This window comes from Pan paniscus, chromosome 13 (assembly GCF_029289425.2).
Source record: "Pan paniscus chromosome 13, NHGRI_mPanPan1-v2.0_pri, whole genome shotgun sequence".
NCBI classification, from domain to species: domain Eukaryota; kingdom Metazoa; phylum Chordata; class Mammalia; order Primates; family Hominidae; genus Pan; species Pan paniscus.
In genome coordinates, this window is record NC_073262.2 from 93104003 (window position 1) to 93126719 (window position 22717).

At 39.1% G+C, this 22717-nt stretch overlaps 1 protein-coding gene across 2 annotated transcripts in view; it reads left to right on the forward strand.

The window, feature by feature from the left end:
• Nucleotides 1–22717, forward strand: part of MFSD6 (major facilitator superfamily domain containing 6) — an 82443-nt gene that overhangs the window by 1987 nt on the left and 57739 nt on the right. For both annotated transcript variants that reach the window (XM_063595496.1, XM_063595495.1), the window contains exons 2-3: nucleotides 4936–5057; nucleotides 20830–22414. In XM_063595496.1, coding sequence (XP_063451566.1) covers nucleotides 20883–22414 — 1532 coding nt within the window. In that variant the 5' untranslated portion in view covers nucleotides 4936–5057; nucleotides 20830–20882. The remainder of the gene's footprint in view (nucleotides 1–4935; nucleotides 5058–20829; nucleotides 22415–22717) is intronic.

A 22717-nucleotide genomic window follows, 5' to 3' on the forward strand; every position in this document is an offset into this window, starting at 1 on the left:
GTTAAATTTGACCTCATGTTTCTGGCTCCAAAGCCCAGGAAATTTCCACATGGTGTCCCTCCCTAATCAGAACCCATTAAGTCTCCCCACCTACGCAGATGTCTTCCTTAGCTTCGTGCCTTTGAAAATTAACTTGATTTCAATGTACATGTATTACTTATGTTAACATTTAGCCATGTAGGATAATTTATATGTTTATTATGTACGTATATTAATGTGTGTATGTTTACCCTTTTGTCCTCACCAGTTGTAGATTGAAGGCAGTATGAGGCTGACAGGTTTCTTTGTTTTACTTCCTTTGACAGCAAATCTTAATTTGGCAATCTCATTGTAGGGAAAGGAAGAAATGCAAAAAATGTGTGTCTGCTAGCTATTTTGCACATTGGCTGAAAAATCAAGATGCTGTATATTAAATGAAAAAAATGGCTGGGCAAGGTGGCTCATGCCTGTAATCCCAGCACTTTGGGAGGCGGAGGCAGGTGGATCACGAAGTCAGGAGTTCAAGACCAGCCTGGCCAAGATGGTGAAATCCCACCTGTAATAAAAATACAAAAATTAGCTGAGCGTGGTGGCGGGCGCCTGGAATCCCAGCTACTCAGGGGGCTGAGGCAGAGAATTGCTTGAACCCGGGAGGTGGAGGTTGCAGTGAGCCGAGATCGCGCCACTGCACTCCAGCCTGGGCAACAGAGCGAGACTCTATCTCAAAAAAAAGAAAAAAAAAAAACTAGCTTCAGAAGAAATTTATATACATTTGTTTAAACCTGCATACAGGCACACATACGCCTTTTTGTCCCCAAACTGTTGACAGTAGTTTTTTTTTTTTTTCCAGACAGAGTCTCGCTCTGTCACCAGGCTGGAGTGCAGTGGCTCGATCTCGGCCCACTGCAACCTCTGCCTCCTGGGTTCAAACTATTCTCCTGCCTCAGCCTCCCGAGTAGCTGGGATTACAGGCACATGCCACCAGGCTCAGCTAATTTTTATTTTTTTAGTAGAGACGGGGTTTCATCATGTTGGCCAGGATGGTCTCCATCTCCTGACCTCGTGATTCCCCTGCCTAGGCCTCCCAAAGTGCTGGGATTACAGGCATGAGCCACTGCGCCCAGCCGACAGTGGCTGTCTTCAGGAAGTGAGACAAGATGGAGAAAAGAGGATGTTTTTGCTTTTTACCTTATAAAGTTATGTTTGGGCTTAAAATTTTGTTTTTGGAACAAGCATGTGTTCTCTTATTATATAAACTAAAAAGGAAAACAAAAGAAGACTAGAATTAATTGATTTTATAACAATCCAAAGTAAGATAAAATTGAATGTGCCTAAACTCTAATGTTAGGGAAGTGAAATGAGACTTAGGAGATCAAAGTGAAAGGTGGCATACTGAGAATTGGGGGGCAAAGAGTAAAGAGTCTCAGGTGACTGGCTTTTACTTTTTCTAATAGTAACTGTAGCATATTCTACAACTCCTCAGTTTTCCTCCTCAATAAGAATGCTTTGGAGCATACACAATTTATCTGCTTGATTAGGGGTGATAAGAATTTCTTCCTGGTCTTGCTAGTGGTGGCTGTCTTTGGAAGCATGATTGTTCTGTACAGAACAATCTGGTAGAAGGTAGGAGTTGGAGAAACCAATTTACCTGCTGTGTCATCTCATGAAATTATGGCATTCTGGATGACTTTAGGTATAATTATTTTTAGTAACAATTTAGGAGAAGCAAGTTATCATAAAGTTAAACTAATCTGATGCATATGTACTTGTTAAATACAGTCCCATAGTTCTATCCAATTCTATGTAAAATTAACTAAAACCACTGCTTAGAATCCTTAAAAATTAATACATTTCCAGACTTAGAAATCCAGAGCCATAATACATTCAGACTTTTCAGAATCAAGAAAACACATGCTTAAACTTGGTTAATTATCATTGTGGTAGTAGGTAATCTTGAGAAAGAGGGAATTGTAAAAGTATTTTACAGAAGAGATATTCTCACAATTTTAGGTATTATCCAACATTTCATTTTGGGTTCTAATTATGTTTTAGGCAGAAGGAAATCTCCATCTTTTAATTTAGGAAACTTTGTTCAATAGGTTATCTTTAAAGGCAGAAATCAAGTGCAAAGTCCTACCCTACTACAAGGCCAGTTTGGGTAAAATTTCTTCCTCAAACTCAACTAACATGGCATTTCCTTGGGCATAGCATTTTTGATTCCTGGGAAAAGCAAACAAACACATCTGATGTCAATTCTGTGTGGGGCAATGAAAACACCTTAATGCCTCCACCAAGAACATTTCCTTTGAGTTTATAATTCCTCCATGTTTAATTATCCAACATTAGCTGTCTGTTCCCATTTACTCTACTGGCATTTTGGGGGTGAGAGGGGCTTGTGTCAGCCTGATTTGTTTTCCTAAATTCTGAATGATACATTATCCAGTACTTAGCCCCACTGCTGGATTCAGTAACATTTGCTTTGTAGCTGTTTTTGATTGCCCACATTTGGATGATATTTATTTACTGTTTTTGCAAAATGGCATTGTCTCAAGTTGGCTGGGCAACTTTTGGAATCTACCAGTCATTTGTTCAGACAAGTGATGTTTGGTGCAGGGGCCAAAACAGAAAAGCCAACCAAATAATAAATAATTACAAACGTGGAACACCTAAACCTTGAGCCTATATGTTAATATGTGTCTGCTATAGTTACTGGTTGCTATGTTATGGCTTTAAAAAGAGCACACCCTCCCAAACCCCCACCTCTACCTCAGCACCAACAAAAACTACATCCCAATGTTGTATGTATTCAAAGTAGCCTCTCCCTGCCTTGATCCATTATGATGTAAATCTAGCTGAGCCACGTGTTGATGATTATGTTGAAGAGATGTGAGTGAGAGTTCTGTATTACCTTGTGACCTGGTGGTCCTGCTGCATTTTAGGATGGGAGGGGCGGGGTAGAATGGGGGAGAATAGGGCAAAGATGGGAAGAAATTCAGACCCTTAAAAAACCATGTTCAAGAGATGTGGAAAAAAATTGAATTAAGCGGGGCAGAGATGTCTTTCTTTGACATTTGTTGTGGGGCATGTTTTAGAATGGGAGACCAATTCAGGAAACATTTGGCAAGTACAAAACAGGAAAGGCCAGCTCTGAATGACTCTGAGGAAATGTTTGGAAGCATTTTGATCTGAGGCCAAGAGTGGGATGGGGGAAAGACAGGGAAAGACAGGGACACTATGAATCAGCAGTGGGCAGAGTGAGCTCTGGTGTGTGGCTTTGAGGAGGATAAAAAGGAGGAACTGGTGCTGCCTGAACAAGCCCGATGTGTGGGTTAACCATGCCAAAGGAAAGTGAGTGACGAGCCTGGACTGGTAGTTAGCAGTCTGTGTTGGTTATGTAGAGAGACCTTGTTCCACAGGCAGGTGCGCTCCACTCTGCACGGGGCCTGCTCTCTCTGAGCTCCAATAAACCAATGTACCATGAGCCCTCCTATACTGTGGGGTGAAGAGGAGACATGGCAGTCAGGGCCCAGGATTCCAGGAGAAATTGAGCACTGGAGCAGTGGCAGGAGTGGGTCCCTGTGAGTCATACTGGGAATTCTTAACTGTTCAGGGCACTTTTAGGGACAAAGTTAAGGTAGAACATACTTGGCCTCAAGGTACTTGGCTCAAGGTAGAGCAAAGGAGGAAGGCACCACACCAAACACATAAAGCAGAATCATACAAAGTGACATGCATGCTGCCTATGACTTTTAAGAAGTACTGTGTTCCTGGGGCCTGTCTGGGGGGTTGGGTGGCAGGGGGAGGGAGAGCATCAGGATAAATAACTAATGCATGTGGGGCTTAATACCTAGATGATGGGTTGGTAGGTGCTGCAAACCACCATGGCACATGTTTGCCTATGTAACAAACCCGCATGTCCTGCACATGTGTCCTGGAACATAAAATAAAGAAGCGCTGTGTTCTTGATTAACATGCTCCAATCCAGCAAAGGCAAGCTTCTTTAGCTATTATGGAGTGCCTTTCTTAATTCTATTTCAAAATCATGCCTGTGCAATTGTGTTTAACTAATGAACAAATATGCCCCAATTCACATTTATAAGGGAGTTTAAATAAAAGACTTTATTATCATTCTTTTGAATGAGTAAACATGACACATTTCAATTTTATTTTCTGTGTAATGAGGCTCCCTGTAAAAGGTGTGCATATCTTTTAAGAATGTCTCAAAGTCCTTGTGACAGTCCCTTTCAATTCCGTATACTGGGAAGCACAAGGCATTAGATGAATGATCAGACCTCAATTTAGTAACTCTATAATTTTTCAGGAACTCCGGGAACAAGGACATCCCAATTGTCACTCAAATGTTTTATATTTAAAATAATTCCTTTTTAAATATGTATTTTTAAAGTGATAAATAATAATTTTTTAAAAATCCAGCCAAGTATAAGAAAAAAATTAAATAAGTCCTAATTTTACTACTCAGAGATAATCCCTGATAACATTTTGGTGTCATTTTTATCGAGTCTTTTTCTAAAATACATTTTATTTGAGCTACATAGATTTACAAATATAAACTGTACTATATCTAGAGGTTTGTGTCCTACTCTTTCATTTAACGTGATGCATTTTCCCATGTAGTTAAGTTCTATTTTCCCATGATATGGATATAAGATTTTATTTTTCTCTATAGCTTATTTACCTATTTTCACCATAACTTATTTAACTGTCCTTATTATTGATCACTTACTTTGTTTCAGTTGTGATTGTTGTGAAAAGTGTTGCAATAAAAATCTTTACATTTAAGTCTTTGCTTTTCAGAAAGTTTATGTTTTTACTCTCAGTGAATGACAATGCCTGTCAATTCTCATACTCACCAGCATTGAATATTTCCATTTTAAAAATTATTGGTATGGTATGTATGTTAAAGTATCTATCTTTTTTATTTTTATTTATTTACAGACAGGATCTCTCTCAGTTTCCCAGGCCAGAGTGCAGTGGCGTGATCCTAGCTCACTGCAGCCTTGAACCCCTGGGCTCAAGTGATTCTCCTGCCTTGGCCTCCTGAATAGCTAGAACTACAGGTATGAACCACCATGCCTGACTCATTAAAAAAAAATTGTAGACATGGGATCTTGCTTTGTTGCCCATGCTGGTCTTAAACTCCTGGCTTCAAGCGATCCTCCCGCCTCTGTCTCCCAAAGTGCTGGGATTACAGGTGTGAGCCACTGTGCTCAGCCACTTTTTTCTTTTATGGGCTAAGTAATAAACCTTTTTCTGAAACTAATTATATCATTAGAATTGATAGCTTATGGTAATTCTCAAGTTATCAGAACCCTAACAGCAAAATAAAACAATTTTAGATGACGTATATGGGAATGTACTAAGGATATAAATTATTCTTTTAGACTATAGCACATTTAGGGGATGTAAGTAAAAATAACTGATGATAGTCCAGGGCTATAGGAAAATGTATTATAAACCTTGAGATCTATATTCTGGTCTCAACTGTAAACTCATAAAAGGTCTGAGAAAGAAGCACCCATACATTTCTGTCTAAACTGCCTTGTCTCGTGTATAGATTGTGCTTTATTTAACCCTCTTAACTTCCTCAGTGTCTAATAGTGTTAGAATAGCTCTGTAATGTGAACTGTTACTTGTTCCTCCCGCTGGGCTTGTTCTAAGACAGGAAGCTTATTTGAAAGGTAGAAGGAAATGAAGTTCTGGGGCCTGCTTCAAATTTATATTATAAATTATGCTATATTGGCACAATATTTAATCAGGAGTCTAAAACTAATAAATAGGAATCTGCTTCATGATGGCTGATAAGGTCTGAGGAACCTAAATTATAAATTTTTAATTGACATTTGATTATTTTCTTCCACAAAGTGAAAGTGAAAATCTAGTTGGTCTTTATTACTAAAGTCATCTTTATGGTTATAAGCTATTTCCTCCAACCCTTAAGAGATCAAAATAATTTGTTCCTTTTTCACCCTGTTAGCAGGTTGAAAGGAAATGTTAGAGAGGATTTCAGGTCCTTTCTTTCAGATTTATGATGTTACAAATATAAGTAAAATGTTTCTACAGAATATTTTATTTTAAGTGAATAGTTATTTCTTTCCTGGAGATAATGAATTATCATTCCAGTCCATATTACGATAGTGTGTTCTCCAGTGAACCAGTGCCTCACAGGCCCCCATCAGGCTGTAGACATGAAAACAGACATGAACATAAATTCATGAGCACAGATGGATGAAATGCTAGCCTAGTTCAAGGGTGGTGCCAAATAATTCTGGGAAAAGTGCTTTTGGCATAATTGCAAAATAAGACCCAGAGTTTTAATGAAATATCTGGAATAAAACTACAACTACCACCAACACCAAATGTTCATATGTTGCTTTTAGATTAACAGAATGCTTTCTCATACTTTATTTCATTTAAGCTCTAGAATCCTTCTGGGAGTTAATTGACTTAAGTTTGTATGGAAAAGGAGGCTTAAAGAGGCACTGATTTATCAAAGCCAGGGGGATGCAACTGGGACTTCTTTTGACTCTACTTCCTAAAATTAATTTTTGATCACATTAAACTTTAATAAAAATTTATATGTTTATTGTCATCAGGTGCTTGTCAAACAGTATTGAGAGCTTACAGGGGTAAAGGGCAATATGTTATGTTCTAGATTCCTCCCTCGAGGGGTATACAGTCTTGTTGGGCAAACGAGATATCTGTAAAAAGATAGCAATAAAGTTACCTATAAATCCTACAGTAGATGTGAGAACAATCTCTAGAAGTAGAGGAAGGAGTGAGGAAAATGTTTCAAGTGTATTCTATTTCCAGATGTTATGAAAGGTCCCATTAGATATAGTGAATTCATAAAGTACTGTTTGTTCTGAAATGATACCATCACAGGACTTCAGTACTGGATCATTAGCGATAAGATCAGCACACCAAAATAAAAGTTCAAATGTTGGGAAATCCTTAGCAAGGTCACAGTAGCAAAACCCTGCCAATCTATTCATCCTTTAAGATTGGCTCGAGGCCCCACGCCACAGACCCTCTGTGTACATCACCTGTGCTTGCTCCTGTTTGAACATTTAGCATAAGGTGTTGTGATTGCGTGTGCCCCCGTCTTCTTCTCGCCTCTGGGTGTCATGACAGGGACTGTGTGGCCTCCAGCATGTGTCCTACCTACTAGTGGGTGCTCGATCTATAGCTGTAGGGTTTTTTTGGTTGTTCAAATGAATGTCTTTTTTTCAGTATAATTCCATTGTATTTTGTGTTCTGTCGTCCCTCAGCCTGGTATTCAAGGCCCTGTGCCGTCTGTTGCTGTCTGGGTGGCCTAATGTGCCCTTTAGTCTTGGGATAAATCTTTTACGGATCCTCTGCTGCCTTTTCTTTCCTCTACCCTGGAATAGTTTTCCCACTCATCTTTGCCTGTGAATCCTGCCCATCTTTCAGAGTTGAATTTAAGCCCCTCGTTTTCTTGACAACCCCTGTCTGAAGTATGGACACCCTACTTGGAACTCCAGAAGCATGCCTATTGTCCCTAATATCTTTTAGTTAATAAATTATATAGGGCTATGTGGCTTTTCTTCCATTATTATTCTGACTTTTCATTTAACCCTTTAGTGGTGTGTGTGTGTGTGTGTGTGTGTGTGTGTGAGAGAGAGAGAGAGATGTGCTTTATCATTGCTTGTCAATGATAAAGCAAGTCTTTGAGGCCTAAGACCTAACTTTTGGGATCCCTGTCTCATAGCTGCACAGTGCATTGAGAGTCAGTACCTGCTAAGAGCAGCACTGCTACTCATTCCCTATGTGACTTTGGGCTGGTTATTTGCCTTCTCTGTGCGACAGTTTCCTCATTGGTAAAACTGGGAAAGGAATCATTTCCACCCCAGAGAACTGTTGTGAGTATTAAATGAGTTAATACATGCTAGGTTCATAGCAAGTGTTACTTAAGTGTTATTGTATTGTAGTTGGTAATAATATGATAGTATAATCCACTGATTCCCTGTTGAAGTGCAAATATGTTGTCAAGATGGGGCAACCAAGGTTGTGAATCAGCTTGCTTATGATCTAGCAGTCAGGTTTTACTAGGAGCCTTGGAAAGGCTCACCAAGAATGACAAGGTGGTTGGGCACAGTGGCCCACACCTGTAATTCCAGTACTTTAGGAGGCTGAGGCAAATGGATCACTTGAGCCCAGGAGTTCAAGACCAGCCTGGGCAACATAGTGAGACCCTGTCTCTGCAAACAACTGAAAAGAATAGCCGAAAGTGGTGGTGTGTGCCTGTAGTCCCAGCTACTTGGGAGGTTGAGGTGGGAGGATCACTTGAGCCCAGGAGGTCAAGGCTGCAGTGAGCTGTGATTGTGCCACTGCGCTCCAGCCTGGGTGGCAGAAGGAGCCCCTGTCTAAAAAAACAAAACAAAACAACAGAATGACAAGGGTGCCAGGTTCTAGTTTCTGGGAGGAGTTTCAATCCCAGTGGAATGCTGCTAGTAGCAGCTCTGGGGAGCTAGTAGCAGCTCTGGGGAGCCCGTGGGCAGTGCTGAGTGCCTGGAGGGCTCAGGCTGGAAACTGGGCTGACAGGACTCAGACCAGTTTTGTTTCTTTCATCATTTGGCTTTGCCATAAAGGAACCATGTCACAATACCCTGAAAGGAAGAGGAAGATTCCAAAATAGTCATTCATCTTTGCACAGATCAGTGCCCTTGTAGCCTGTGCGACTGTTATAAAACTAACCTTATATATTTTTTTCATGACATTGGCTAAATGTCTAGCAGATGCTAAAGCAATCCTGATGGAAAAAAAAAAATCTATGGGAATTGACCTCGCACACTGTGTCTCTGGAAAAACTCTATCCTGGAAGAAGCTGGGGGTTGAACTGAATGTTTGAGTGCGGTGTGTGAATACCTAGATTCTAACGCTCTTTTACAGTAGTTTCCCTGTGTCTATACTGGTCATAATTGCAGCAGTATGTTAGAGTCCAGCTCTGGGACTCACATTTCCCAAAGCCATTGAGAATGTTGGCCAATAACAGTTGACAAGACAGAGCTGGCTGCAAGGGTTTGAAAAGTTGATTTCCCTGCTTCGCAGCTTCAGCCCTCATCACTAGGCAACACTGAGTTATGATGGCCATGGCACAAGGAAGAGTGTCCCTTCTGTGGTATCCAGGGACTATTTCCTCTCCATCACTGATAATTATGTCACTGCTATGTTATAGCACACATTCTTATCATGTTTGTAAATCTAACCTTTGGCAATTATTCCAAATAATGTATTCGATCTCAGGGTTTCTTTCTTCAAAAGTTGAATCCATTTTCATACTCTCATATATTTGCAGATAACTCAATATATGTTTGAGCAGTTTTAATTCAAATACATAATGAAGAAAGCTATCAGTTTTAATAAGAATGATTTCATTGCCTCTCATCAATAATTCAGAAATACCTGCTATTTGAATGACTCAGTGTAGGTACTGGTAGCATAGCTTTCCAGGTTTTAGAAGTCTGTGTTATATTTTCACAATAGTTGTATTGATTACTATCATTAGACTGTGCCAGGTGAGAAGACTTCTGCTTTCCTAAAAAGTAAACAAAGCCTTCCTTATCTGATTAGGATGAACTGCAAACCTGCACTAGAGAATATTTCCCAGAAAAGATCATAAAGTTAATTCTGTATATAATTTGAAATGTCTTCTTAACTCTATATTTTCAAGTTTCTTTTTTTAAAAAAGCATTAAGACTCAGACATTAAAAACAAAATATTAACTGAATTGATTCATGTTCATTGCCCACTGTCTTAGTTTGCTCAGGCTGCTATAACAAAATACCATATATAGACAGGGTTGCTTGAACCACAGTTTATTTCTCACAGTTCTGGAGACTGAGAAGTCCAACATCAAGGTGCAAGTAGACTCTGTTCCTGTTGAGGGCCCTCTTCCTGGCTACTAGATAGCCACCTTCTTGCTATGTGGGTAGAGAGAGAGTTGCCTCCTCTTATAAGGGCATTAATCCCATCAAAAAGGTCCTATCTCATGACCTCTTCTCAACCTAATTACCTCCAAACGGGGCTACCTCCAAATACCATCATATTGGGGTTTAGGGCTTCAACTTACTAATTTTGGAGGGGCTGTAGACATTTAGCCCATATCAATCTCTCAATAAACAAAATCTCCTTTCACTTTATAAACAGATTGTCTCATCCAGCATATAAATATTTTTACTACTCTTTGTACTTGTTTTGTCATTCCTTATGACAAATTAAATATAATCCACTTCAGCCAAAGATGCCCTACATTGGGATATACTTGTTTTTGGTTTCTTTTTGTCCCTGATCCTGTGATTACACTTTATTTATTATGCTTTATTTCATAACTGTGTTTATAATGTGACTTCTCCATGTTTTGGTTCCTTTTTACCAAAATCTGAATATGACCTGAAAATATTGAGTAAAAAAAAATAATGACCTGAGTTTAACAGTTTTGTTTGTCTTTTAAGATTTGAAATTCATATAAAAGTTACTGTCTATGACATTTATATATGGGATACTGAATGTCATATTACAGAAACATTTCCATAACGACTTTGTATTTGTTGATACTGTGAGAACTACTTAACATCTGGACTTATGTAACCAGAGAAACCTTGTGTAACCTTATGATACTCAAAAGTCATTTGCATATGGTGGAGAGGAAATAATATTTTGGGAGAAAGTCACTCATCAAGGTTTACATCAATATCTTAATGTAAGATATTTCCATTTTTGAATTAGCATATGGGCATCAGTTCTTCATAATCACTTGGACAATTCAGGAAATTATGCCCATTAAAGAGGACTTTGTGTCCTTCTCTGATCTACCTGGGGAAGATTCAGCAGATGATTTATGTAGAATAATTAATTAAAGTTCACTCTAAGGCCCCTGATTAGAATTGATGTGGAAGGACATTCTGTACAACTCTGAAAAATGTTTAGTCAGTGATAGAAGGGTGTTAGTAGTTGGCTTTAATGTCGTTTGTAAAGACAAAATCCACATGACTCCATATTTCTTTCTCAGTTTTTATTTTTAAAGTGAGAGTTATGGATGTATGAAGTTTAAAAAAATGAACATGTTTACAAGGTTTGTTACAAACCAAAACAAAATAACAGACTTCTGTGCTCTTTTTATTTCTCTTCCCAGAGGCAACTACTTTTTCTGCAATTATTTTGATATTCACCTATTTATTTATTTGAGACAGTTCTCACCCTGTCACCCAGGCTGAGTGCAGTGGTATGATCATAGCTCACCGTCCTGGGCACCTCAGCCTCCCAAGTAGCTGGGACTGTAAGCATGTACCACCATACCTGGCTAACTTAAAAAAAAAATTTTTTTTAAAGATGGGATCTCGCTATGTTGCCCAGAACTCCTGACTTTAATTGATCCTCTTGCCTTGGCCTCCCAAAATAGTAGGATTATCACCTGTATGTCTTTAAATAAAATTCTTGTATCTGTATTTCTTGACTTTAATTTTATTTAAAGACACTAGATAATATCTAGTGTCTTCCCACTATGGAAGAAACCGAGTTAACTCTCTCTTCTGCTCCTGACTGTCTAATGAGAAAGCCTAACTTTCTCATTTCTCTGACTTCCCAATGTAGCTATAAGGCAATTTTGGTTAGTTCAGTATTCATGTTTGTATTTGTATGACTGTGTAATCATAACAGAGACATGTAGTAAACTGCATTTTTTCTTTTTCTGTGCAACTCTTTGTTTTCTTGTAGTGTTCTGTTTATTTAACTTTCTCTGTATTTATCAGTTATTCATCCTTGAATGTTTCACCAGCCATCTAAATTTCCTCTTAGGACATTCAGGTGTATTGGTATTCTACCAGTGTCATTTTTCTGACGGTCTCTCCTGAAACCTTCAGTCCTATTCCCACTAGACTGGTTGCCCTTGTGTCTGGTGCAAAGTTGTCATCCTGGGATCTCCAGTTCTGTCATCCCTGTATTCCTATTGCTTCTCTCCCATGTTAGATCTCTTATTTCCTGTATCCCATGTCTGTCTTTCGCTTGATTTATCCTTTTGTTCTGGTGGAACACAACCTGAGAAAGGGTACATAAGAGATAAATTTTGTGAGAAATTGCATGTGTAAAATGTCTTTATTTCACCCATAAACTCAAGTAATAATTTGGCTACATATAGATTGTGATGATGTTGTTGAGATATCTGAAGCCATTCTCATTCCTGATGCTTATTATGTGAAATATTTTATACTCTGAAAGTTTGTAAGGTAATTCGTTTGTCCCAGTGTTCTGAAATGTTGATGATGTGCTTTGGCTTGTGTCTATTTTTATTCATTGTGTTAGGTACTAGGTGGGTCATTTCACTCAGACAACTCTTATCTTTCAGTTTTGAGGCATTTTCTTGAAATTTTAAAGTTTTCTTCCCTTAATTTTTTTCTGTTCTTCCTTCTTGGAGTTATTATTTTCTAGATGTTTGACTTCCTGGGAGATGCTATATCTGTCTCATTTTTTCTCTCCTACTTTCATCTTTTTTTTTCTTCATATTAAGTTCTTTTGTTGTAGAATACTGTAGTTCAGTGAGTTTTTACAAAGTCAACACTTCATGAAATAAAGCCCTAAATAAGAAAATACATTATCAGCACCCCAAAATTCCTTCTAGTCACTATCTCCCTTAAGGGTAACCCCTATCCTAACTTCTTTTAAACTTTATTTTGAGATCATTGTGGATTCACATGTAGTTGTTAGAAATAATAGAGCAATGTCCCATGTATCCTGTACCCTCTGACTTTTCCCCAGTGATAACATCTTGCAAAACTATAGCATGATAGCACCATTGACATTGAGGCAGTCAAGATACAGAACATTTCTCTCTGTCGCCGCCAAGGTCCCTCATGTTGCCCTTGTATAGCCACCTCTACTTCCCTCCTGTCCCCACTCTCTAGTGAATTCCTGGCAATCACCTGTCTGTCTCTATTTCAATGATTTTGTCATTTCAAGAATGTTATATGAATAGAATCATACAGTATGTAATGTTTTGAGATAGGATTTTTTCATTCTATAATTATCTGGAAATTTATCCAGGTTATTGCATGTATCAATCGTTTGCTTTTTATTGCTGCATAATATCCCATAGTGAAGCTGTAGTACAATTTATTTAATTAGTCCTTCCATCCTTTGAAGGGCTTTTGGGTTGTCTCCACTTTTTGGCTATTATGAAGAAAGCTGCTATAAACATTTATGCATGGGTTTCTGTGTGAAAATAAGTTTTCATTTATCTGGAATAAATTCCCAGAAGTGTAATTACTGGGTTTTATGGTAATCATGTATTTAGTTTTATTAGAAACTGCTAAACTGCTTTCTAGAGTGGTGTACCATTTTACATCCCCACCCACAGTATATGAGTAATTTGGTAGTTGTGCCTCCTTATCAGAATTCAGTGTTATCCCTATTTTTATTTTAACCATTCTTATAGACGTGTAGTGATATAGCATCATGGTTTTAATTTACATTTCCCTAATCATTAATGATGTTGAACATCTTTTCATTTGTATCTATGCATTTATAGATCCTGTCTATCCTCTTCAGTGAAATGTCCCTTCACGTCTTTTGTCCATTTTCTAATTGGATTGTTTGTTGAGTTTGGAGAATTCTTTACATATTCTAGAAACTAATCCTTCGCTGGATTTGTGGTTTCCAAGTATTTTCTCACAGTCTGTAGCTTGTGTTTTCATCCTCTTTGCAGGGTCTTTTAAAGAGCAAAAGTTTTAAATTTTAATGAAGTCTAACATTAGTTTTTCCTTTTATGGATCATGTTATTGGTGTCAAGTCTAAAAACTCTGCCTAGCACTAGAGGCTAAAGATTTTCTTCTTCTTCTTTTTTTTTTCTAAATGTTTTATAGTTTCAAATTGTATAGTTAATGATCCATTTTGAGTTAATATTTGTATAAGGTATAAGACTTAGTTTGAGGTTATTTATTTATTTTTTTTTCAGACAGAGTTTCACTCTTATTGCCCAGGCTGGAGTGCAATAGCTCTGTCTCGGCTCACTGCAACCTCCGCCTGCCAGGTTCAAGTGATTCTCCTGCCTCAGCCTCCCGAGTAGCTGGGATTACAGGCACATGACACCATGCCCAGCTAATTTTGTATTTTTAGTAGAGATGGGGTTTCTCCATGTTGGTCAGGATGGTCTCGAACTCCTGACCTCAGGTGATCCGTCCGCCTCGGCCACCAAAGTGCTGGGATTACAGGTGTGAGCCACTGCACCTGGCCGAGTTTCATTATTTTTGCCCATGGATGTCTAATTACCTCAGCACCATTTGTTGAAAGGTTACTTTTCCACCATTGAATTTTTTTTGCATCTTCGTTAAAAAACAGTTGGGCATATTTGGGTGGATTTGTTCTGGGTTCTGTATTCTGTTACATTGATCTATGTGTCTGTCCTTCTGCTAATACCACACGGTCTTAATGCACAGCTATATGATCTTTTTCAAAACTGCTTTAGCTATTCGTTTCTTTCCTTTTCTGTATAAATTTTAAAATCTTGTCTATATCTGCAAAAATATGTTGCTGAGATTTTGATAGGAGTTGTGTTAAACCTGTATATCAATTTGAGGAGAATTGAAATTCATAAACATGGATCCATTTATTTAGCTCTTTGATTTCTTTCATCAGCATTTTATGGTTTTCAGCGTAAGGCCTTGTACACATTTTTAAAATTTATACCCAAGTGTTTCTTTTTTAAGCAGCTGTAAATGGTATTATAATTTTGGTGTCCATGTGTTCATTGCTAGTATACAGAAATACAATTAATTATTGTATGCTTATCTTGTATCCTGTGAACTTGCTGAACTCACTTATTAGTTCTAGAAGTTTATTTATAGGTTTCTTGGGATTTTCTACCTAGTCATGTTAACTGCAAATAAGGGCAGTTTCTTTGTTTTTGATCTGTATGTCTTTTGTTTTCTTTTATTTCCTATTGCACTGGTGAGAACTTCCAGCATTGTGTTGCATAAGAATGATGAGAACAGACAGTCTTGCCTTGTTCCCTATCTTAGAGAAAAAGCATTCAGTCTTTCACCATTAAGTGCAGTGTTACCCATGGGTTTCCGTAGGTGATCTTTATCAAATTGAGAACATTCCCCTCTGTTCTTAGTTTTCTGAGACTTTTACCTCAGAACCTATTTTCTGAGACTTTTTCAAATGTTTATTTTATCAAGTGTTTTTCTGCATTGATTGGTAAGCTGAAGTAATTTTTCTTCTTTAGCTTATTAACATGGTAGATTGAATTGACTGACTTTGAAATATTGCATCAGCCTTGTATTTTCGGAATCAACCACACTTTGTCATGTTGTATAATTCTTTTTATATGTTGCTAAATTCTCTTTTCTAATATTTTCTTAAGGGTTCTTGTATCTAGATTTACCAGGGATATTAGTAGTTTTCTGTTTTTTTGGACAGTCTTTTTTCTGGACATAGCATTCTGCATTGACAATTCTTTTCTTTTAGCACTTAAAAAAAAATTGTGCCACTTCCAGTGTCCATGGTTTCTCAGAAATCTGCTATCATTTCAATTGTTTTTCTTCCATTGGTAAGTTGTTTCTCTCTGCTTTCAAAATTTTTTTCCTTGCCTTTAGTTTTTAGAAGTTTGACTGATGTGTTTTGGTGTGGGCATTTTGTTTTAGGTTTATCCTGTTGGGATTGCTCAGCTTCTGGAATCTGTAGGTTTATGTCTTTTGCCAATTTGAGAAGTTTTTAGCCTTTACTTCTTTGACAACTTTTTCACTCCCTTTTTTTCTCCTCACCTTCCAGGACTATGATGACATGAACATTAGATCTTTAGTTACAGTCCCATAGGTCCTTAAGGCTCTTTCACTTTATTTTCTCTCTGTTCAGATTGTGTAATTCCTATTGTTCTGTATCCCAATTCACTCATTAATCCCTCTGTCCCCTTTATTCTGCTTTATTAAGTGTATCCATTAAGATTTATTTTTGTGGTTGTATTTTCCAGTTCTAAGTTTTCCATTTTTTCTTCCATTTCTTTGCTGAGACTTTCTGTTTTTTTGTTTTGTTTCAAGCATGTTTATAATTGCCTATCTAAGCATTTTTAGGATGGCTTTTAAAAAATATTTTAAATTCAGGGGGTACAATGCAATCGCAGGCACTTGGCAGGCTGAGGCAGGAGAATCAGGCAGGGAGGTTGCAGTGAGCCGAGATGGCAGCAGTACAGTCCAGCTTCGGCTCGGCATCAGAGGGAGACCGTGGAAAGAGAGGGAGAGGGAGAGGGAGACCGTGGGGAGAGGGAGGGAGAGGGAGAGGGAGCATGAGCATCTTGTTCTTTATTTTCCTAAGAAATTGCCTTAAATTTTTCTTTCATATCATCTCAATTTTTCATTTATGCTATAATACTTATAAATTCCAGAGCTTTTTATTCAAGTATTCCTTTTATCTGTCCATCCTTTTTCTTTAAAAATATACATTATTCTGGTATTGTTTCATAGTTGCATAATCTTCTCTTATTTCTGAAGATAATCATATATTCAAAAGTATTTTCCTTTTTACTTGGCTTCTGATTTCTCTGGACTGATAGTGTTTCCTGTTTTCGTTCTGTTTTTCATGTAACAGACTTTCCTCAAATGTCTTATAATCCTTGGTAATTACTCATATTTAGTGGAAGGTCTTGATAACTCTGAGTTCCTGTGTAGGGTCATTGGGTTGTGTTGTTTAGTTGGAGAGGTTTCAATATAAGCATCTAGAAGTCATTCCTCTTAGGCTAACCAGATTTTCTAGAGAAGAGGCTTTAACTTTCCTGCCTAGAGGATGGAAGTCTTGCCAGCCTCTGGGAACCTCCTGAAGAAAGTGGGATGGGGAAAGGGGCCAAGGCTCAGAATCCAGGATGTGTATGTTCACTTGATGCCCTGCTTTCAGCATGGCACCGTTTACAGCTCTGCTTGGTGCTCTATGGCCAGAAAACCTCGTGTTTCTTGTTTGTTTTTGTTTTTTGAGACAGAGTCTTGCTCCGTCACCCAGGCTGGAGAATGCAGTGGCGTGATCTCAGCTCACTGCAACCTCCGGCTCCTGGGTTCAAGTGATTCTCTTGCCTCAGCCTCTAAAGTAGCTGAGATTACGGGCACCTGCCACCATGCCTGGCTAATTTTTGTATTTTTAGTAGAGACAGGGTTTTGCCAAGTTGGCCAGGCTGCTCTCGAACTCCTGACCTCAAATGATCCACCCACCTCAACCTCCTAAAGTGCTTGAATTACAGGCGTGAGCCACCGCACCTGGCCAAAACCTCTGTGTTTTACTTTCCAGAGGAAAATAACCTGCATTTGTTTGGGGTTTAGACTTTCAGTCAGCTCTATTTGAGCACCTCCCCAACCCCTGCCACCCCCGCCCCCCAACACACACACACACTCTCTCTCTCTCTTTCACTCACTTACTCACACATACACTCTTTCTCTTACTTGCATATAAATCTAATATAGCTAACTCATGAGCCTTTCAGGGATTCCAAGTAGTAAATTTTATTAGTTCTTGGCTTTCCCTATAATCAACCAAGGTTTTAGTTTTCTCAGATCTACCAAGTCTTTTACCAATTGTTTACTTTCTGCTTTCCGTAATTTTATTTTATTGCTATTATGTGCCCTTTAATCTTTCTAGCTTGAATTATGACTTTTACAGTGTGTGTGTATGTTTGGGTGTGTGTGTGTTTATTGTCATTTTAGTGGGTTCAGGAAAGGATTCAAACTACATGTGTTTAATCTGCTCTCTTTACCCAGAAGTATCACATAATTTTATACATTTGAAACACAAGAAATGTTTCTTTGAATTTTGAGCTCAGGAATTAAATTAATTTAGAAAATAGATTTGAGGGCAAATTATTTTTTCTTTTCAGATGATGAAATGGAATTGGAGCCGCTGAGCTGGATAGGTGAAGGCACTAATGATGAAGGAAAAATAGGTATAGAACATTAAAGAAAGTCATGTATAGCTAAGCAGCAAAAGATTGGATTTTGCTTAACCTTCACATTTTCTAGGAGGAAAAAAATGTTTTTCTTTCACTATTAAGAAAAACCTGATTTGGAAACTAAATAGAGGTGGTGGCCATATACATTATGAATATAGTAAATACCGCTGAATTGTTCACTTTCAAAATGGTTAATTTTGTGTTATGTGAATTTCACTTCAGTTAAATTTTTTTTAACCTAAAAAACCGACATGAACATTTTCTTTTTTTTTTTTTTTTTTTTTGAGACGGAGTCTCGCTCTGTCGCCCAGGCTGGAGTGCAGTGGCGCGATCTCGGCTCACTGCAAGCTCCGCCTCCCGGGTTCACGCCATTTTCCTGCCTCAGCCTCCCGAGTAGCTGGGACTACAGGCGCCCGCCACCACGCCCGGCTAATTTTTTCTATTTTTAGTAGAGACGGGGTTTCACCGTGTTAGCCAGGATGGTCTCGATCTCCTGACCTCGTGATCCGCCCGCCTCGGCCTCCCAAAGTGCTGGGATTACAGGCGTGAGCCACCGCGCCCGGCCCGACATGAACATTTTCAAAGCTTACAGCTACATTGACATCTGGCTTTTGGGGATAACAGATAAATTGACTCCTTACACAGGTCTCCTTAAGTTGTGTTCCATTGTCTACCTAGGAGCTTTGTAGAGATTAAAAAATGCTTACAAGTATAATTTTAGAAGGTTTTTCAGAATGTTATTCATTTTGGGAAAACAAAGAGCAAGATCTATTCCAAGGGGTGGCAAGTGAAACTGATATTTTTCTCTAGTAAAGAAAGTGAAAGGAGGCAGGGTGCAGTGGTTCACGCCTGTAATCTCAGCACTTTGGGAGGCTGAGGCAAGAGGATCACTTGAGCCCAGGAGTTGGAGAACAGCCTGGGCAACATGGCAAAAACCCCATCTCTACAAAAATTAGTTGGGCATGGTGGCACACATCTGTAGTCCTAGCTACTCAGGAGACTGAGGTGGAAGGATTGCTTGAGACCGGGAGGTTGAGGCTGCAGTGCCATAATTACACCACTGCACTCCAGCCTGGGTGACAGAGTAAGACCCTGTCTCTCAAAAAAAAAAAAGAAAAAAAAGAAAAGAAAAGAAGGTGAAAGGAATTAACACATATTTAATGTATATACTTCCTACCATCAGAATCTGTTCATTGGAACAACATAATTCTTGATGCACACAAGACCTTTTGACACTTTAATCATTCAATCTTTAATAGAAGAAAGGGAAATTCTGATGGGATGCTGGCACAGTTCCTATAAATTTATATAAATGTATATTGCCAATATCGTATATGAAAAACATTTATTTATTTTATTTTATTTATTTATTTTTTTGAGACGGAGTCTCGCTCTGTTGCCAGGCTGGAGTGCAGTGGCGCAATCTCAGCTCACTGCAACCTCCGCCTCCCGGGTTCGAGCAATTCGCCTGCCTCAGCTTCCCAAGTAGCTGGGACTACATGCGTGCCACCAGGCCCAGCTAATTTTTGTACTTTTAGTAGAAACGGGGTTTCACCATGTTGGCCAGGATGGTCTCAATCTCCTGAACTCATGATCCGCCCCCCTCAGCCTCCCAAAGTGCTGGGATTACAGGTGTGAGCCACCGCACCCGGCCAAAACACTGTTTTTCAAAAAAGTTTACTGGCATCTTATCTAAAATGTGTTATTTTTCAGTTTAGTGTGTCTTAGAGCAGGGTTCCCCAACCCCTGGGCCATGGACCGCTACCACTCCGTGGCCTGTTAGGAAATGGGCCGCACAGCAAGAGCGGGCCAGCAAGCATTATCACATGAGCTCTTCCTCCTGTCAGATCAGCAGAGGCATTAGATTTGCATAGGAGCATGAACGCTATTGTGAACTGTGCATGCGAGGGATGTAGGTTGTGTGCTCCTTATGAGAACCTAAGAATCACCCTGATGATCTGAAGTGGAGCAGTTCATCCCAAAACCAATCCCCCTCTCCATCTGAGGAAAAATTATCTTCCATGAAACCAGTCCCTGGTGCCAAAATGGTTGGGGACTACCATCGTAGTCCCTGAAGCCATAATATCAGGGTTCAAATCCTGGCACTTCCTCTTATTAGTTAAACCTGCCATGCCTCATTCTTCTCATCTGTAAAATGGACAAGATAATAGGGCTATTGTGATTAATATGAATGAATACATGTAAAGATCTTTTAATGTTATCTGCTACAGAGTGCTAAATAAGTTATTATCTGCTCTTTTTTCTTGCCATTTTCTTAAACTGCTATCTATAAAGCACATCCGGAGAACTGTACATAATATATGCAATGTGAAGACTGCTTCATTACCAGGGTATCTTTGTCATGGCTCCAGTGAGCACTATAGTTGCAACAATGCCATTGGCTTCCTCTTTCTCATTACATTTGTGGTTGTGGTTAAGTGCAACCTATTTTTCCTTAGAAACAGAATGGTTTTGCTACCTTTATTTTCTAAAGAATCCTAGACTTCATAATGTAGTGGATTTGTTTGAACAGTAAAATCAAGAAACTATAAACAGTGTTTATTTTCAAATCTCTGTGTTTGGTTTAGACATAATCCCTATTATTTGTACATTTTCCCTGGGAATCAATGAAAAGACTGGGAATGAATCTGAGCTGTAAACCTGCCATTGGAAGATGTAATTAGTCAGTCAGTGGCCATAAAGAGTATTCGATTTTTTTAAAAGCTATTTTTCCTTACCGGTATTGTGTGGCTGCAAGTGATAAATGATGAGAATTCTCTCTTGCAATTATTATTTTAGTTTGTAACTGCTTAATTTCCTGCAAGATGAAGTTCTGTGTTTACATGTTATGATTTTCATTACTAAGCCATCTTTTAAATTTTACTTTACAGATCAACAGTACAAATTCCGAAGTTTGTAAACTTGCTGATGGTGGTGGTAAGCCATGGCAGATGATAAAGTTGCTATCTTAACGGATGATGAAGAGGAACAGAAGAGAAAGTATGTGCTTGCAGATCCCTTTAATGGTATTTCCAGGGAACCAGAACCACCTTTGAATGAAACACCTTCCTCCACAGAAACATCTGCTATTCCTGAGGAGGAAATAGACTGGATAGAGAAACATTGTATTAAGATAAACAACGATCTTCTAATTTCCAAGGTCTTTTACTTTTTCTTTTACTCTGCCTATGGCTCTCTCTATCCCCTTTTGCCTGTGTATTACAAACAGCTGGGAATGTCTCCAAGCCAGAGTGGACTACTAGTAGGTATTCGTTACTTCATTGAATTCTGCAGTGCCCCCTTTTGGGGTGTAGTTGCAGACCGCTTTAAAAAAGGCAAAATTGTCCTCCTCTTTTCTCTTTTGTGTTGGGTTTTATTCAACCTGGGCATTGGATTTGTCAAACCTGCTACCTTGAGATGTGTACCAAAGATTCCCCCAACGACTCACCCCACCAATGCAAGTCACCAGTTAACTATCCTGCCAACAAATTCTTCCTTTACCTCTTTCCTCACCATATCACCAAAAATGCGTGAGAAAAGAAACCTTTTGGAAACAGGGCTCAATGTCTCAGACACCGTTACTTTGCCAACAGCTCCAAACATGAACAGTGAACCCACTCTGCAGCCCCAGACAGGTGAAATTACTAACCGTATGATGGACTTGACTTTGGACTCAAGCACAGCAACCCCTGTCTCCCCAGGAAGTGTAACCAAGGAGACAACCACTGTTATTGTTACCACCACCAAATCTTTACCTTCTGACCAAGTCATGCTTGTTTATGATCAGCAAGAAGTTGAAGCTATATTCTTGGTGATCTTGGTAGTTGTCATAATAGGAGAATTTTTCAGTGCCTCTTCTGTCACAATCGTAGACACAGTCACACTCCAGTATCTGGGAAAACACAGAGATCGCTATGGGTTGCAGCGCATGTGGGGCTCCCTGGGCTGGGGCCTGGCGATGCTGTCTGTGGGCATCGGGATCGACTACACCCACATCGAAGTGCTCATCGATGGAAAGGGGTGTAAGCCCCCCGAGTACAGGAATTACCAGATCGTCTTCATCGTCTTCGGCGTTCTCATGACCATGGCCTTGATCGTTGCCACTCAGTTCCGGTTCCGCTACAACCATTTCAAAAACGATGATTCTAAAGGGAAAGAGGTGGAGATCCCGCAGGTGGAAAGGAACAACTCTACAGAGTCCTCTGAGGAGACACCAACCACCACAAGCCACTCGCAGGCCTTCAACTTTTGGGACTTAATCAAGCTGCTCTGCAGCGTTCAGTATGGCTCAGTGCTGTTTGTGGCTTGGTTCATGGGTTTTGGATATGGCTTCGTGTTCACCTTTCTCTACTGGCATTTGGAAGACCTCAATGGAACTACAACCCTCTTTGGGGTCTGTTCAGTCCTGAGTCATGTGTCTGAGCTGACAGCATATTTTTTTAGTCACAAGCTTATTGAATTGATCGGCCACATCAGGTAAGAACATGCTTACGATTGCTGCCCCTCAGCAATTGAACTTTATCTTTTTATGGTTTATAGCTCCTTCTACTACAATTTTAAGATATTATAATTTGTGTTGAGGATAGGGTTGGAGTGGAAATGGGGATTTCTGTTTCTTTTCCTCCTTAAAATAGAAACAAAGGAAAGGAAGTCATGAACCTGGTTGGATTATCTCAAATAAACAAAGAATGGCTTCCTCTGCTCTCCCACCCCACAGAAAAGACCTATAGGCTACCTAGCTGTGTGCTAAGAGACTCTCACAGTACATGTTTTCAGGTA